General features: G+C 37.2%; 1 protein-coding gene across 2 annotated transcripts in view; it reads right to left on the reverse strand.

Moving 5' to 3' along the window:
• EFCAB3 (EF-hand calcium binding domain 3) overlaps window positions 1–15,568 on the reverse strand; it is a 498,542-nt gene that overhangs the window by 69,004 nt on the left and 413,970 nt on the right. For both annotated transcript variants that reach the window (XM_070227127.1, XM_070227129.1), the window contains 5 exons: window positions 15,246–15,299; window positions 11,044–11,148; window positions 10,683–10,736; window positions 9,426–9,530; window positions 7,992–8,045 (listed from right to left, as the gene is read on the reverse strand). In XM_070227127.1, the coding sequence (XP_070083228.1) occupies window positions 7,992–8,045; window positions 9,426–9,530; window positions 10,683–10,736; window positions 11,044–11,148; window positions 15,246–15,299 (372 nt within the window). The remainder of the gene's footprint in view (window positions 1–7,991; window positions 8,046–9,425; window positions 9,531–10,682; window positions 10,737–11,043; window positions 11,149–15,245; window positions 15,300–15,568) is intronic.

Here is a 15,568-nt window from a genome sequence, read left to right on the forward strand (position 1 = left end):
ACCAAAAACAGCAGGTTACATCATCTTCTCAAGTGCACATGGAACACTCTCAAGGAAAGACCATATGTTGGGAAACAAAGCAAGCTTCAACAAATTTAAGAGGATTGAAATAATATCAAGCATCTTTTCCAACCATAAGACTATGAAACTAGAAAGCAATTACAAGAATAAAGCTAGGAAAGGGGCAAAGATGTGGAGATTAAACAACATGCTACTGAACAACCAATGGATCATTGAAGAAATTAAAGGAGAAATCAAATATTATCTGGAGACAAATGAAAATGAAAACACACCATACCAACTCATTTGGGATACAGCAAATGCAGTCCTAAAATGGAAATTCATCACAATACAGGCTCACCTCAATAAACAAGAAAAATCTCAAATAAGCAATCTCAAACTACACCTAACAGAATTAGAAAAAGAAGAACAAAGCCCAAAGTCGGTAGAAGGAGGGAAATAATAAAAATTAGAGCAGAAATAAATGAAATTGAAACAAGACAGTAGAAAGGATCAATGAAACAAAGCTGGTTCTTTAAGGAAATAAACAAAATAGACAAACCCCTAGCCAGACTTACAAAGAAAAAAAAGAGAGAAATCTTAGATAAATATAATTAGAAATGAAAGAGGAGAAGTCACAATGGATACCACAGAAATACAAAAGATTATAAGAGAATACTATGAAAAACCATATGCCAACAAATTGGACAACCTAGAAGAAATGGATAAATTCTTAGACTCCTACAACCTCCCAAAACTGAATAAGGAAGAAATAGAGAATCTGAATAGACCAATCACAAGTAAAGAGATTGAAACAGTAATCAAAAACCTCCCCAAAAATAAAAGTCCAGGACCAGACGGTTTCTCTGGAGAATTCTACCAAACATTCAAAGAAGACTTAATACTTATCCTTCTTAAACTAATACAAAAAAATCAACGAACATGGAGCACTAACATATTCTATGAGGCCAACCTCACCCTGATCCCAAAACCAGACAAGGACAACACAAAGAAGGAAAACTACAGGCCAATATCACTGATGAACATAGATGCAAAAATCCTCAACAAAATTTTGGCAAACCGAATACAGCAGTACATTAAAAAGATCACACACCATGATCAAGTGGAATTTATACTGGGGACACAGGGATGGTTCAACATTGCAAGTCAATCAACATGATACACCACATTAACAAAATGAGGAACAAAAACCAAATGATCATCTCAATAGATGCAGAGAAAGCATTCGATAAGATCCAACATCCATTTATGATAAAAATGCTCAGGGCTGGCCTGGTGGTGCAGTGGTTAAGTTTGCACATTCCGCTTCAGTGGCCTAGAGTTCGCTGGTTTGGATCCTGGGTAAGGACATGGCGCTGCTTGGCAAGCCATGCTGTGGCAGTTGTCCCACATATAAAGCAGAGGGAGATGGGCACGGATGTTGGCTCAGGGCCAGTCTTCCTCAGCAAAAAAAAAAAAAAAAAAAAAAAGAGGAGGATTGGCGGAAGATGTTAGCTCAGGGCTAATCTTCCTCAAAAACAAACAAACAAACAAAATGCTCAATAAAATCGGTATAGAAGGAAAGTACCTCAACATAATAAAGGCCATATATGACAAACCCACAGCCAACATCATACTCAATGGGCAAAAACTGAAAGCCATCCCACTGAGAACAGGAACAAGACAAGGGTGCCCAGTCTCATCACTGTTATTCAACAAAGTACTGGAGGTTTGGCCAGAGAAATTAGGCAGGAAAAAGAAATAAAAAGAATTCAAATAGGCAATAAAATAGTGAAACTCTCACTGTTTTCAGATGACATGATCTTATATATAGAAAACACTAAAAATTAATCAGAAAGCTGCTAGCAGTAATCAACAATTACAGCAAAGTTGCAGGGTACAAAATCAACTTACATGAATCAGTAGTATTTCTATACTCCAATAATGAACTGACGGAGAGAGAACTCAAGAACACAATCCCATTCACAATCGCAACAAAAAGAATAAAATATCTTTGAATAAATTTAACCAAGGAAGTGAAAGACCTATACGATGAAAACTACAAGACTTTCCTGAAAGAAACTGATGATGACATAAAGAGATAGAAAGACATTCCATGTACATGGATAGGAAGAATAAACATAGTTAAAATGTCCATTCTACCTAAAGCAATCTACAGATTCAACGCCATCCCAATCAGAATCCCAACGATATCCTTCACAGAAATAGAACAAAGAGTCCTAAAATTCATATGGGGCAACAAAAGACCCCGAATTGCTAAAGCAATCCTGAGAAAAAAGAACAAAGCTGGAGGCATCACAATCCCTGACTTCAAAATATACTACAAAGCTATAATAATCAAAACTGCATGGTACTGGTACAAAAACAGGCATACAGATCAATGCAACAGAATTGAAAGCCCAGAAATAAAACCACACATCTATGGACAGCTAATCTTCAACAAAGGAGTTGAGAACATACAATGGAGAAAAGAAAGTCTCTTCAACAAATGGTGTTGATAAAATTGGAAAGCCACATGTAAAAGAATGAAAATTGACCATAGTTTTATGCCATTCACAAAAATAAACTCAAAATGGACTTAAGGTAAGACCTTAAAAACCTTAAGGTAAGACTTACATTACGTTAAGGTAAGACTTAATGGTAAGACCTGAAACGATAAGACTTCTGGAAGAAAATATAGGCAGTACACTCTTTGACATCAGTCTTAAAAGGATTTTTTCAGACACCATGTCTTCTCAGACAGGGAAACAATAGAAAGAACAAACAAATGGGATTTCATCAGACTACAGAGCTTCTACAAGGCAAGGGAAAACAGGACTGAAACAAAAACACAACCCACCAACTGGGAAAAAATATTTGCAAATCATATTTCTGACAAAGGGTTAATCTCTGTAATATATAAAGAACTCACACAACTCAACAACAAAAATCAAACAACCCAATCAAAAAATAGGCAAGGGATATGAATAGACATTTCTCCAAAGAAGATATATGGATGGCCCATATATCATCACCTTACACCCGTTAGAATGGCCAAAATAACCAAAACAAAAAATGACAAATGTTGGAGAGGTTGTGGAGAAAAAGGAACCCTCATACACTGCTGGTGGGAATGTGAACTGGTGCAGCCACTATGCAAAACAGTATGGAGATTTCTCAAAAATTAAAAATAGAAATACCATATGACCCAGCCATCCCACTACTGGGTATCTATCCAAAGAACTTGAAATCAGCAATTCAAAGAGACCCATGCACCCCTATGTTCATTGCAGCATTATTCACAATAACCAAGACATGGAAGCAACCTAAGTGCCCATCGACTGAGGACTGGATAAAGAAGATATGGTGTATACACACACACACACACACACACATACACACACACAATGGAATACTACTCAGCCATAAAAAAGGATAAATTCATCCCATTCACAACAACATGGATGGACGTTGAGGGTACAATGTTAAGCGAAATAAGCCAGATAGAGAAAGACAATCTCTGTATGACTTCACTCATATGTGGAAGACAAAGAAACACGTGGACAAAGAGAACAGATTAGTGGTTACCAGGGAGAAAGGGGGTTGGGAGGTGGGCATAAAGGGTGAAGTGGTACACCACAATGTGACTGACAAATAATAATGTACAACTGAAACTGAAATTTCACAGGGTTGTAAACTATCACAACCTCAACAAAAAATAAAATAGAGAAAAAAAAAGCAACTACTATATATATATATATATATATAGTTATTGAAATTAAAATCCCAATGGACAAATAGTATGAGACACAATTGTAAAGAGAATTAGCGAACTGGAAGAGAACTTTGAGATATTTTCAAAAATTAGGACAAAGACGTAAAAAAAGGAAAAATATGAAAAAAAGATATGAAGAGCAGAAGGAGAAGGTCCAACATACATATAATAGGAGTCCAAAAGTAAGAAAAGAGAAAAAAAGGAAGAGACAATATTTGAAACATAAGGGCTGAGAATTTCCACAACTGATGAAAGGCATCAATGTCCAGTTTCAGGAGTCACAAGTTCCAAGCAGGAAAAATGAAAAGAAGTCCATACTTGGGCACACGATAATGAGAACTTCAAAGATAGAGATAATCTTAAGAGTTATAAGAGAAACAGAGATTTAACTATAAATAAACAATGAAGACTTATAGTTTATTTTTAATGGCAAAAATGGAGGCCAGAAAACAAGTGGATATATGAATCTATCTATCTATCTATCTTGTTGTGCATTTTCTTTTTCTCTTTTCCCCCCTTTTTAATTTAAATACAAGTTTGATTGTAGGTTAACTTTACAGGTTAGTCTTTAGATAACAGGATATTCAGGTGGGACTGTAACTAAATTTGGGAAGTAATTAATATAGCTCAGAGATGGTATGACTGTCTCCCAGAGACAGACTATTGGAAGTTTGCTTCTCCTCATTCTGGGGAGACAGTGAGGACGTCTTCATTTGTATGAATAGTTGCATCTTATTAGTTGGAAATATAGACTTGTTTTGTTGTTATATGGAAGTTAATTTCAAACATATGTAGAAGGGTCTGTAGCTGAGTAGCCAAAAGTGTAGACTGTTCCAGCTATTTAGTTATCATCTCTCAGCTCCAGTCCTCCCCTTCATACTCTGCTTTCTGATGCTGAGACTGGGACGCTGTAAACTACATTTCTGTCTTGACAGCTGGCTCCATACTAAATTCTGCCAAAAGGGCGTGCTAGAGAGAGAGAGAGTCTGAAAGACTGGTAGATGAAGTTCCTTCTGTAGCAGCGGCTGAATCCAGTTTTCGCTTTTTTCCGCTTTGTGGAACCAGTTTCATTACACTCTCTTCAGGGATACTAGCAGCAGACATCAGAGTTCTAAGGTAACATAACAGTCTACAAGTCTAGACTTAGTCAAATCATGATTCAAGGATGAGTATAAAATGAAGATATTTTCAGACAAAGACTGACCCTTGTTGAAATTACTAAGAAAGATATACTTTGGGAAGAATGAAAGTGAACCCAAAAAAGAGAAGTAAGAAGCAATGGTGAGCAAAGAAAGTGGTGTGCTTAAATTTTGTTGAAGATTGGATTTAAATTGCTCTACTCTTGCTTTCAATACACTCATTGGCAAAACTCTATTCCTGGTTAAGTCCAAGCTTTTGCTTACTCTGTGCCTGCAGCCATGCAGCTGAACTAGAACTGAAGTGAACTATGTTGACTGTTCTTATTTTAAACTGATGATCGTGAACCTCAAGAGGGTCCTTAATTCTGCTGGGCAATCACACTATGATTTGCTACTTCATTAACTTTCTCGCTCTTCTTGCTGACTACTTCAAATCTTCTCTTTTCAAACCACCACTTCCTCCTTTTCCATTTGATCACAACTTCTTTTATTTCTTCAAATAAAAATAAAAAAGCCTTCTCTTGGCACCACTTTCACCAATTTACTTTCCCCTTCATTCCACTTCTTTACTCTCTTTTGCAGCAAAATTCCTCAGATATTCACACTTTCTAAATCCTATCCTCCCATTTCCTCTTAAACTCACTCCGGTCTGGCTTCTTTTCACCCTCACTGAAATTTCTCTTTTGATATCGCCAGTGTCCTCCATGTGGCTACATGCAATGGTCAATTCTCAGTTCTCATCTTACTTGATCAGCAGCGTTTGACCGTGTTGATTTGCCCTCCTGGCTGGTATTTATAGCAGATCCTGCAGGTGTCCCGATCACATCTCTTTAACCCTTACCATTTCACTGCATGCTATCCCAACTTTCAATTGCTGGATTCAGTTCAAATCTCTTTGTTTGAGAGATTTCTTTGGCTGCCAGTTTTTGCTTTGCCTATGCTTAGCTGGCTGGAAATGCCAGTAGAGTAATATTGCCTCCTTCTCCCTTGAGCAGTTCTCGACCAACGACTGATAGGAGTTGGTGTAAAAATAACTTAGTTTCCTCAATCCTCTCTGAGGCTGTGTTCTATACCATTTCCCAGATATTCCCCAATGGGATTAAGTTCCAGTTACCTTCAATGGTAACTTGGTTGATAAATACAAACTTTATTCACTGCTTTCGTCCATGTCTTGCCTCTCTATTCCCCTCTGTGTTTCCTGGGCTCATCTCCCAAGTAAACTACCTGCATGCATAATCCTTATCTCAGGATTTGTATCTGGGGGTACCCAATCTAATATAATGTCCTTTATTTGGCTCTCAGGACACCATATTCTCTTGGTTTTCCACCTACGTCACTCGCCATTCCTTCTTGGCCTCCTTTAATACCTCTTAATGTTGATGTGTTCCAGGACTCACTCCTTAGTTCTTTTCCCTTATCCATCTATACTCACTCCTTGGGTGAATTCATTCAATCTAATGGCTTTAAGTACCATTTATACACCTATGGCTTTCAATTATATATTTTTAGCCAAGATATTTTCCTTGAATTTGTGACTGTCTAGTAGCTTTGAACTTGACATCTCTATTTCGGCATATGTTAGATATCTCAAAATGTCCCAAACTGAACTCCTAATTTTCTTTCAGCCAACTTCTATTTCCAGCAATTTTCTCCATCTCAGTTAATGGTAAGTCTATCCTTTCAGTTGTTCAGGACAAAAATTAGAATCATTCTTGACTTCTCCCTTTATCTAGTACTTTATATCTAATCCATCAGGAAATCCTGTTGACTCTTTTTATTATTATTTTTTATTGAGATATAATTGACATGTAACATTATATTAGTTTCAGTTATACAGTATAATGATTTGATATTTGTATATATTAAGAAATTATCACCACAATAAGTCTAGTTAACGTCCATTATTACAATGACCCCTTTTAAAATATATCCAGAATCCAACGACTTTTCATCATTTTCATTGCTTTCTACCCTGTATGAATCACCATCACCTCTAGCACAGATTACTCTAAAAGCCCCTTAAATCGTTTCCCTCTCCTTACCTTTGGTTTCTTCCCCTCCACTCCCCCTCCCCATCTATTCTCCATACAGAATCCAGAAAGATCTGAAGAAAATATAGATCAGATCATATCATGCCTCTGCACTAAACCCTGCAATGACTTCCCATTTCTCACAGAAAAAAAGCTCAAGTCCTGGCAGGGCTTTCATGGCCCTGACTAATCTTACACCCATCACCACTCACTTCTTATCTCCTTTTACTTTTTTCCTTACTTACTGAGCTTCAGCTACATTGGCCTTCTTGCTGTTCCCTAAATACTCCAGGCATGCTCCTGCCTTCGGGCCTTAGTCCTTGTCCTATCTGCTTGCAACACTCTTTTTCTAAAAGTTCCTACATGGCCAAAATCCTCACCTCCTTCAAGTATTTGCTCAAATGTCACCTTCTCAGGGAGGCCTGATTATCTATTAAAACTACAAGTGTCCCAACATACCTGGCTCTCCCAGTCCCTTTGCTCTAGTCTACTTTTCTTTTTTCTTTTTGGTGAGGAAGATTGGCCCTAAGCTAACATCTGTTGCCAATCTTCCTCTTTTTGCTTGAAGAAGATTGCCCCTGAGCTAACATCTGTGCCAATCTTCCTCTATTTTGTATGTGGGACACTTCCATAGCATGGCTTGATGAGTGGTGTGTAGGTCTGCACCGGGGATCTTAACCTGTGAACCCCAGACTGCTGAAGTGGAGTGTGGCAACTTAAGCACTATGCCACCGGGCTGGCCCCTTCATTTTTTTCTATATCATTTATCACTGTCTAACATACTATATAATGTACTTATTTATTACATTTATTGTTTATTGCTTGTTTCTTCTGCAAGATTGTAAGATCCATGGGGAGGCAATGATCTTTGTTCTGTTTACTGATATATCCTAAGTGCCTAGAACAATGCCTGGCATGTAGTAAGTGCTGAATAAATAGTTGTTAAATGAATGAATGAAGGGAGAAAAGACTATCGTGTTAAAAATATAGTTCCATATAAAACTTTAAGACCACGTAATATAATCCTCATTGTAACATGTCACTCACCTGCAACATATTTAACTTCATCCATCAACATATTTAAATCAATCTTCCCATTATCTTTAAGATAAAAAAAATCACAAAGAGAATGAATTAGCTTTAAAACCAGTATACCAGGTTCATGGACACAGAATTCATCCTTGCTTGTTCTTTTTCTATATCTTTTCAATTATGATAATAGTTCATTGGTATTCTTTTATAGTTTTATACTCTTTTATTATTATTAATATGAATAGTATTATACTGTAACTTTTAAATAGGATAGGAAAGAACCTTTATTGGGTAAAAGTCTGTGCCTGTAAAGGACAAATGCCACGATTCCTTTACTTTGTATGTCTCTAATTACCTCCACCGAGGCCCCTTGGGCCCCTGAAACAGTTTTCCATCCTATCTCAGATGATTTCACAGATGTACAAGGTAGTGCACAAGAATTAGATCAACAGCCTTACACTTTAAATCACTGTCCTGATATCTTTTCTCCTGTTTCAGGATACTAGGAAAACATGATAACCACAAATATCTATATTTATTGCATTGGTAGATTAAAAGAGTGATGAAAGGGATTAAAAAACCAAAGGAAAAGTCATATTTGGAAAAACTGCTTACCTCTTATTAAGGCAAATGTCCCAAGGGCCTAGAACAGTGCCTGACACATCACAGACATTCAATTAAAGGTTATGGAATGAAAGAATGAAAGGTACTTCTGATTTAGACAAGCTCATATTTATTGTTGGATCAATCTTGTATCTTTACTACTTCCTCAAGGGGACAGATATCCTTCAAAATTTTCTGATGAATTTTTCTCAGTTCTACAAGCATAAGAGCAGTCTAACTTTTGCCAAGTTTGATTAATTCAATTGGTAACATTACTATATACCTTCTTAAATTTGTTAATTCTAGTGGTTCATGGCAGTATAGCAGAGTAGTTAAGAAACAGTTTCTGGAGCCAGATTGTCTGCCCACCATTTATTAGCTCTCTGACTTTAGGCAAGCTACTTGACTTCTCCGTGCCTTAGTTTCCTTATATGTAAAATGGCGGTAAAAATGGAACCTACTTTGTAGAGTTGTTTGGAAGATTAGAAAAGACAATATATTTAAAGTACTTAGAAATTTGCCTTGCACATGTCAAGACTATCTAAGTGTTGGTCATTGATTTTTAATGCTGGGTTAGCAGTAGGGACTCAAAGATTAAAACCTTGAGTATTTTCGTTAGACCCTGGCATTTCCTGTGGAGAGTGACACTTGTCACCTATATTGGGCAGCATTCTTGTCAATTTTTCCAAGTTATAGTCATTGGGCTCAGTTTGGTAGCTATGATGAAGGCCTCATTCTTTCTTTTTCTTCTCTTCATATACATCCTATATGAAGTTATTCCAGCCCTGATACTAGCCTCAGGTCCAAAGTTTTGCTAAGAGGTATACTGATATTTAAATCTCTCACCATCAACTGGTAGATGGTCCTTCAATTCCTGGATTTCTTTCTCCTTGAGATCAATTCCCATGTTTTTCATGAAAGTGTCCACTTTATTTGAAGACACCTTCGTCCCTTAGGAAAGAAAAGAATGGGATATGAGAAATATTTGTAATGATGTGAAGAGTGGGCATTCTAGCTCGTGCTTAGGCATCAACACTATATAGAGAACAAAGAGTAAAGAACAATTAAACTATTCAAGTAAATGTGATTTTGGTGTCTAAGTCAGGAATTCCTAAACCCTGATCTGTGGGATTCTGTTATGGATTTTAGGAAAACTTTCAGGAGAAGAAAGTGAGAAGTTAGGGGGATCTGGTGAGTCATGGCAAAGATTAAAATCAACCTTTATAAACTATATGCACAGTAGGATTTGAAACTTGCTAAATTCGTGGAGAGCCAGCCCTGGTGGTCTAGTGTTTAAGATTCAGTGCTCTAACCATCGTGGCCTGGATCCATTTCCTGATCAGGGAACCACAACACCCATCTGTTGGTTGTCATGCTGTGGTGGTTGCATGTTGTTGTGATGCTGAAAACTATGCCACTCGTATTTCAAATACTGGCATGGTCAACCACGGTGGACAAGGTTCAGAGGAGCTTAAAGATTAAGACAGACTAGGAAGAAGGATGTGGCTACCCACTTCTGAAAAAATTGGCTATGAAAACCCTATGAATAGCAGCAGAGCACTGTCCGATATAGTGCCAGCAGATGAGAGGAAGGTACAAAAAAAAATCTAGGCAGGGTTTTGCTCGGTTTTACATAGAGTCCCTAGGAGTCAGAATCAACTTGATGGCACTAACAACAGAAAAATTAACGGAGAACTATAAATCAATCAATCCATCTATCCAACCAGCCAGCCAATCAATGGATTTACTCTATCATAATCCTCTAGGAAACTTTTAATAACATATGTTTCTAGGTACTATCTCTGGAAATTCAAGATCGATATGACTGGAAGGGAGCCTAGTGATCTGAATGCTAAATTGTTTTTTCCCCTAGTGATTCTGATGTACAACTTTTTTTTGGAACCACTGCTTTTGGGTTTACTGTAGTTAAACCATTTTGGTGACTTAATGTGCCTAAAGCATATAAAGAATAAACACTGAATTAATAAACAGGACAGCAGGATTAATAACTTGAAAATTGTAAAATAGGAAGAGTTTTTGAAAATAAAAGCAAAACTCAATGACCCTCGTTTTACCTGCCTTTTCATCATACTTCTCACTCACCTTCAAGAGATGTTAATTCTTTCATCAATCTGTTCATATATACCCTTCCTTTGGCTGTAAGAAAGGGAAAAATTCAAGTCTCAGGCACCAATGTAGCTATTTAAAAATAGAATAAAACATGCATAATTTCATAAACATAGACTTTTAAGCGTTTTATTCTAGAAATTTATGTTATTTCACTTTCAAGAATACAACTCAGGAATGGAAACAGCTCTCAATTTGGTGAAATCATTTTGGTGGTGGTGGGGGCATAGAATATTCCTTAAATAGGGAGTCACAAAAGTCCATATACTCAACTTTCTTTGAAGGCCACTGTGGTTTAAAAAATTTTTTTTTACACTGTGGTATTTTTAATGCTCACCATCAACTGGAAGATTTTTCAGTAGTTTTGTGCCTTTATCTTCTGTGAGCTTTATCCCCATATTTTCCAGAAAAGTTTCCAGGTTACTAGTATCAACCTTCTCACCTTTAAAAAGTAAAACGTGGCAATGGTTGAAAATTTGAAGAATGATGATTCTATATTATAGAAAACGCTTATATGGAATTTGCTGATTAAACATGCAGTAAAGCTGGCAAGAATGCCAGCCATTGCTAAGACATAATGTTAGAGCTTTTTGCCTAAAACAATGATGACGAAATTTAGGCTATGAGTCAGTAGATGCAAACATTCACTAGTAAATAGGTAGTAAATAGGTAGAGTGAGAGAACGCATCAATAAAGAAAACTGCTGTTATAATATAATTTTGTGCAAACATTAAAATCTTGGTTTTGTAGAGTCTTCTTAATTACATATCATGGAACTATACAGGGCTTTTCTCCAGGGGCTTCTTTCTTAACCCAGCCTGGCTCTCTGTCTGCCTCAGGGATTTGGTGGCCTTGCTTTGCTCTTATCTTGGCAGCTACTACCACACAGTATACTTTTTGGGGTTCTGTAAGGGTGGCTAGGAAGTTAGATGCAGTCTTCCCAGCTTGCTTCTTTTTCGTGCTGGGAAAACTAGCACATAGAGATTTTTCATTCTTAGGGCTTTAATGTAAAGTGCTAGAGTGAAACAGACAGGGGATCACCAAACTATCACAAGCATGGGTAAGACACAAAGCTAACAAGTTTGTTTTGTAATGGACTTGGTTTTAGCTCCTGGTTATGAGGGTGGAAAGCACCACTTATCCTTGCCCCCTGAACCGTTTCCCAATCTGTTTGGAGGATGGCTACATGAACCTTTCCTTCACGATGAATCTTCTCCCTAGCTTGCAGATGCAGTTTAGCAATAAAAACAAAATGGTAATCATGTCAGGTGAAGGATGTGTTAACAATTATTGTGATAAACATTTCTCAATATATATGCTTATCAAATTATCACATTGTATACCTTAAACTTACATAATGTTATATATTAATTATATCTCAGTAAAGCTGGGAAAAAAAGAAGCAGTTTAGGTACACAATTTGTATATCCTAGTCATTTCCAATTCTGGCAAAAGAAAACTCTGTGTTTAGTCCTCTGGAACCACCTTGCAGTGCTTCCATTGGGAGGAGAATGTCTGGGAGTTAGCTGATCTTCTGCAGAAGTGCCTGGGGGGAAATGGCACAAGGGTTGTTTTCCCCAAGCTGCTTTGGACCTCTCCTGTGAAGACTTCGACTACAGGAGCTTCTAATATCCCCCTGTAACCAGCCAAGGGAATAACTCTTCAGGCCCAACAGAGCAACTTCCTAGTTGCTAACTTGATCAGGCTTTTAACAGACATGGGCCTTCTGCCTCAAAATTATCAGTCTAACCATCTTCCCATTCTTCGAAATCATTCCCATTCTTCAAAATGTAAGCCTCTTAAAAATGTCTATATTCTCTAATCTATTCTGTGTTTTACCACTCTGATTTTTCTTTCCATTGCTAGTTTTCTTTTCAGCTCTTCCCACAGTGTCCTCTTGGACTCATATTTCATTAAATATGAATTTCTCTATATCTTTAGTCTTTTTACAGACTCTCACCTTCTTTCCCAATTGAACTTTCCCTCTTCTTAATAGACTTTTCTATTACTTTTTTTTTTTTTGAGAGAAAGCTGCTTATTTTTCTATATCCTACATCCTTTTCTATATCAACAACCTGGCCTCCAAATTATTTAATCTCCTTATCTTCAATGACTAGCTCCTAGATTCCATACTAGTTAACTATCATGGCCATATCCTGGATTTTGTCATCACCTGGAAATGCTTTACCTCTAAAATCTTAAATTCTAACATGCCTAACTAAGGCCAAAACCTCATATTCTTCCACTTCTTTCACTTCCTTACCCCTACCACAGCCATTGTAGTCTCTACAGGGACTTTCATTCCCCTCCTCCCCAATTTTTCCACAAGTTCATAATTTCCATCACAACTTCACTTTCTTCCCTAACCACCCTGGACCACTTGACCACTCCCTTGACTACACATTTAATGTCTTTATTCTTTCATTCTTTTGGCATAACAGCTTTAAGAATTTCCTAATTTGGTCCAATTGAAGAATATCATAATTATATGAAAAGTTGCCATTACTTATTTATGATATCTGACCTTGGCTAGACTCTTGGCACTTCTTAGTAATGCTTTCATATATTCCTCAACAACCCTAGTTCCTATTCCCTATCAAAGTTATCTGAAATCATCAATACTTTCCTTGAAGTCCCCTACCCCACCACTGTGCCCTTTCTTTTAGTGGATAATTCTGTTTTCTACTTTACAGAGAAGATTGAAACTTTTAGGTAACTCCTCTGAATTTTACTCCCACATCTATCCAGATTCTCTATATCTGTATCCTTCCTGACTTAAGGTCTGCTTGTGTCAGAAAAAGAGGTAGCCTCAGATTCTTAGACAGATATTCAACTGCCTAGGGTTCAATTTCCCTTAGATGTCCCACAGGAACCCCAAACTCAATATGACCAAAATGGAAACTTTATCTTCTTTCTTTCTTTTTTTTTTTTTAAGATTGTCCCTGAGCTAACATCTGTTGCTTTTTCCTTTTTCTTCTTCTCCCCAAAGCCCCCAGTTCATAGTTGTATATTCTAGTTGTAGATCCTTCTGGTTGTGCTATGTGAGATGCAGCTTCAGCATGGCTTGATGAGTGGTGCTAGGTCCACGCCGAGGATCTGAACCAGTGAAACCCTAGGCCACTGAGGCAAGTGTGCAAACTTAACCACTCAGCCATGGGGCTGGCCCCAGAACTGTATCTTTACTTCTAAATTTATTTAGCTGAATTCCTTATTTTGGTGAATGTCACTATCACCCACTCAACTATCCAACTCAGAAACTAAGAAGTCCTCCTTTACTCTTTTTGCTCTATCTGCATATCTGATCAGTAACCAACTCCTATAGATTCTATATCTCTAACATCTCCTATATATGTCCCTTCCTCTCAAGTCTCATAGATAACGGTTTAGTTCTGCTCTTTATTGTCTCTTGCTTGTACAGTTGCAGTTTTCTTCCTAACTGGTCTCCCTGATTCTATTCTTGCCCACACACCTCCATCCACCCTTTATACTGCTGCTAGAGTAATCTTTCTAATCTGCAAATTTAATCACACAGGCCTCTGCATAAAATCTTGGAATGACTCTCCACTCCACACAGAATGATATTCACACTCCTTTATTTGGTATTCAAGGCCCTCCATGATTTGTCTCCTATATTAGCTTCCTGTTGTTGCTGTAACAAATTACCAAAAACTTGGTGGCTTAAAACAATACAGATTTTTTCTCTTACTGTTTTAGAGGTTAGAAGACCAAAAATCAGTTTCCCTGGGCTAAAGTCAAGGTGTCAGCAGGGCTGGTTCTTTCAGGGGTCTCTAGTGGAGAATCTGTTCCCTTGCTTTTTCCACTTCTAGAGGCCACTTATATTCTTTGGTTCATTCCTCTTCTTCCATCCAGTGTAGCATCTTGCTTCCATTGTCACATTGCCTTCTACTTTTTCTGTCATCAAATCTCACTTTGCATCCATCTTCAAAGGATACTTGTGATTACATTTGGGGCCCAACTGGATAATCAAGGATAATCACCCCATCTCAAGATCCTTAATCACATCTCCTAAGTCCCTTTTGCCATACAAGGGAACAGTCACAAGTTCTGGGGATGAGGACCGGGATATCTTTGGAGCCATTATTCAGCCCGTTCCTGACTTGTAAGTTTATTCCTTGCCAAACTCTTGACAGCACTTTATTCTCCAGCTATGCCAATTTTTTCTAGTTCCCTTAAAGCATCATACTGTTTCTCATCTTCGTGCCTTTTATAGTTTTTCCTCTTTCAAGAAGGGCCATCCTACTCTGTCTGGCAAAACTGACTCACCTTTCAAGGATCAGCTCATGTGTTGTCCTTTCTATTAAAGCATCTCCCAATCTTTCTTCCTCAGGTGAAAATGACCATTCTGCCCCTTCTTTACTTTGTACAGGTCTTTAAAATAGCATCTATAATGTTTTACTGCAGTTATTTATGTCTTTTTTCTTGCCCCAACTACATAAGCTCCTGGAAGATTGGTTTTTGTAGATCTATACTTGGGATACAGTAGATGCTCAACAATGTGTTAATAAAAATCTAACCTACCTGTAAAAAGATTTACTTTATCCATTACCACACTCATTTTAACCATCCCCTCATCTGTAAGAGAAGACAGAATTTTATGCATAAAAACAATAATATAAATAGAAGAAAGACATAAATGTGATACAATGAAGTAAAACACAAAATTTGCAAATTTTTATGATTTGCTCTAGAATTTTAGCCTATTTTCATTCCAAATGGAAAATGTGGAAAGATAAAGCTCTGATTTTAAAAAGGATACTTAATTTCATACTTCTTACATCACTTTTTATTCTACTAAGATAAACTTCGTATAGTAGAGTGCTAGGCTGACATTTAAAAAGTAG

Source organism: Equus caballus, chromosome 11 (assembly GCF_041296265.1).
Source record: "Equus caballus isolate H_3958 breed thoroughbred chromosome 11, TB-T2T, whole genome shotgun sequence".
NCBI classification, from domain to species: Eukaryota; Metazoa; Chordata; class Mammalia; order Perissodactyla; family Equidae; genus Equus; species Equus caballus.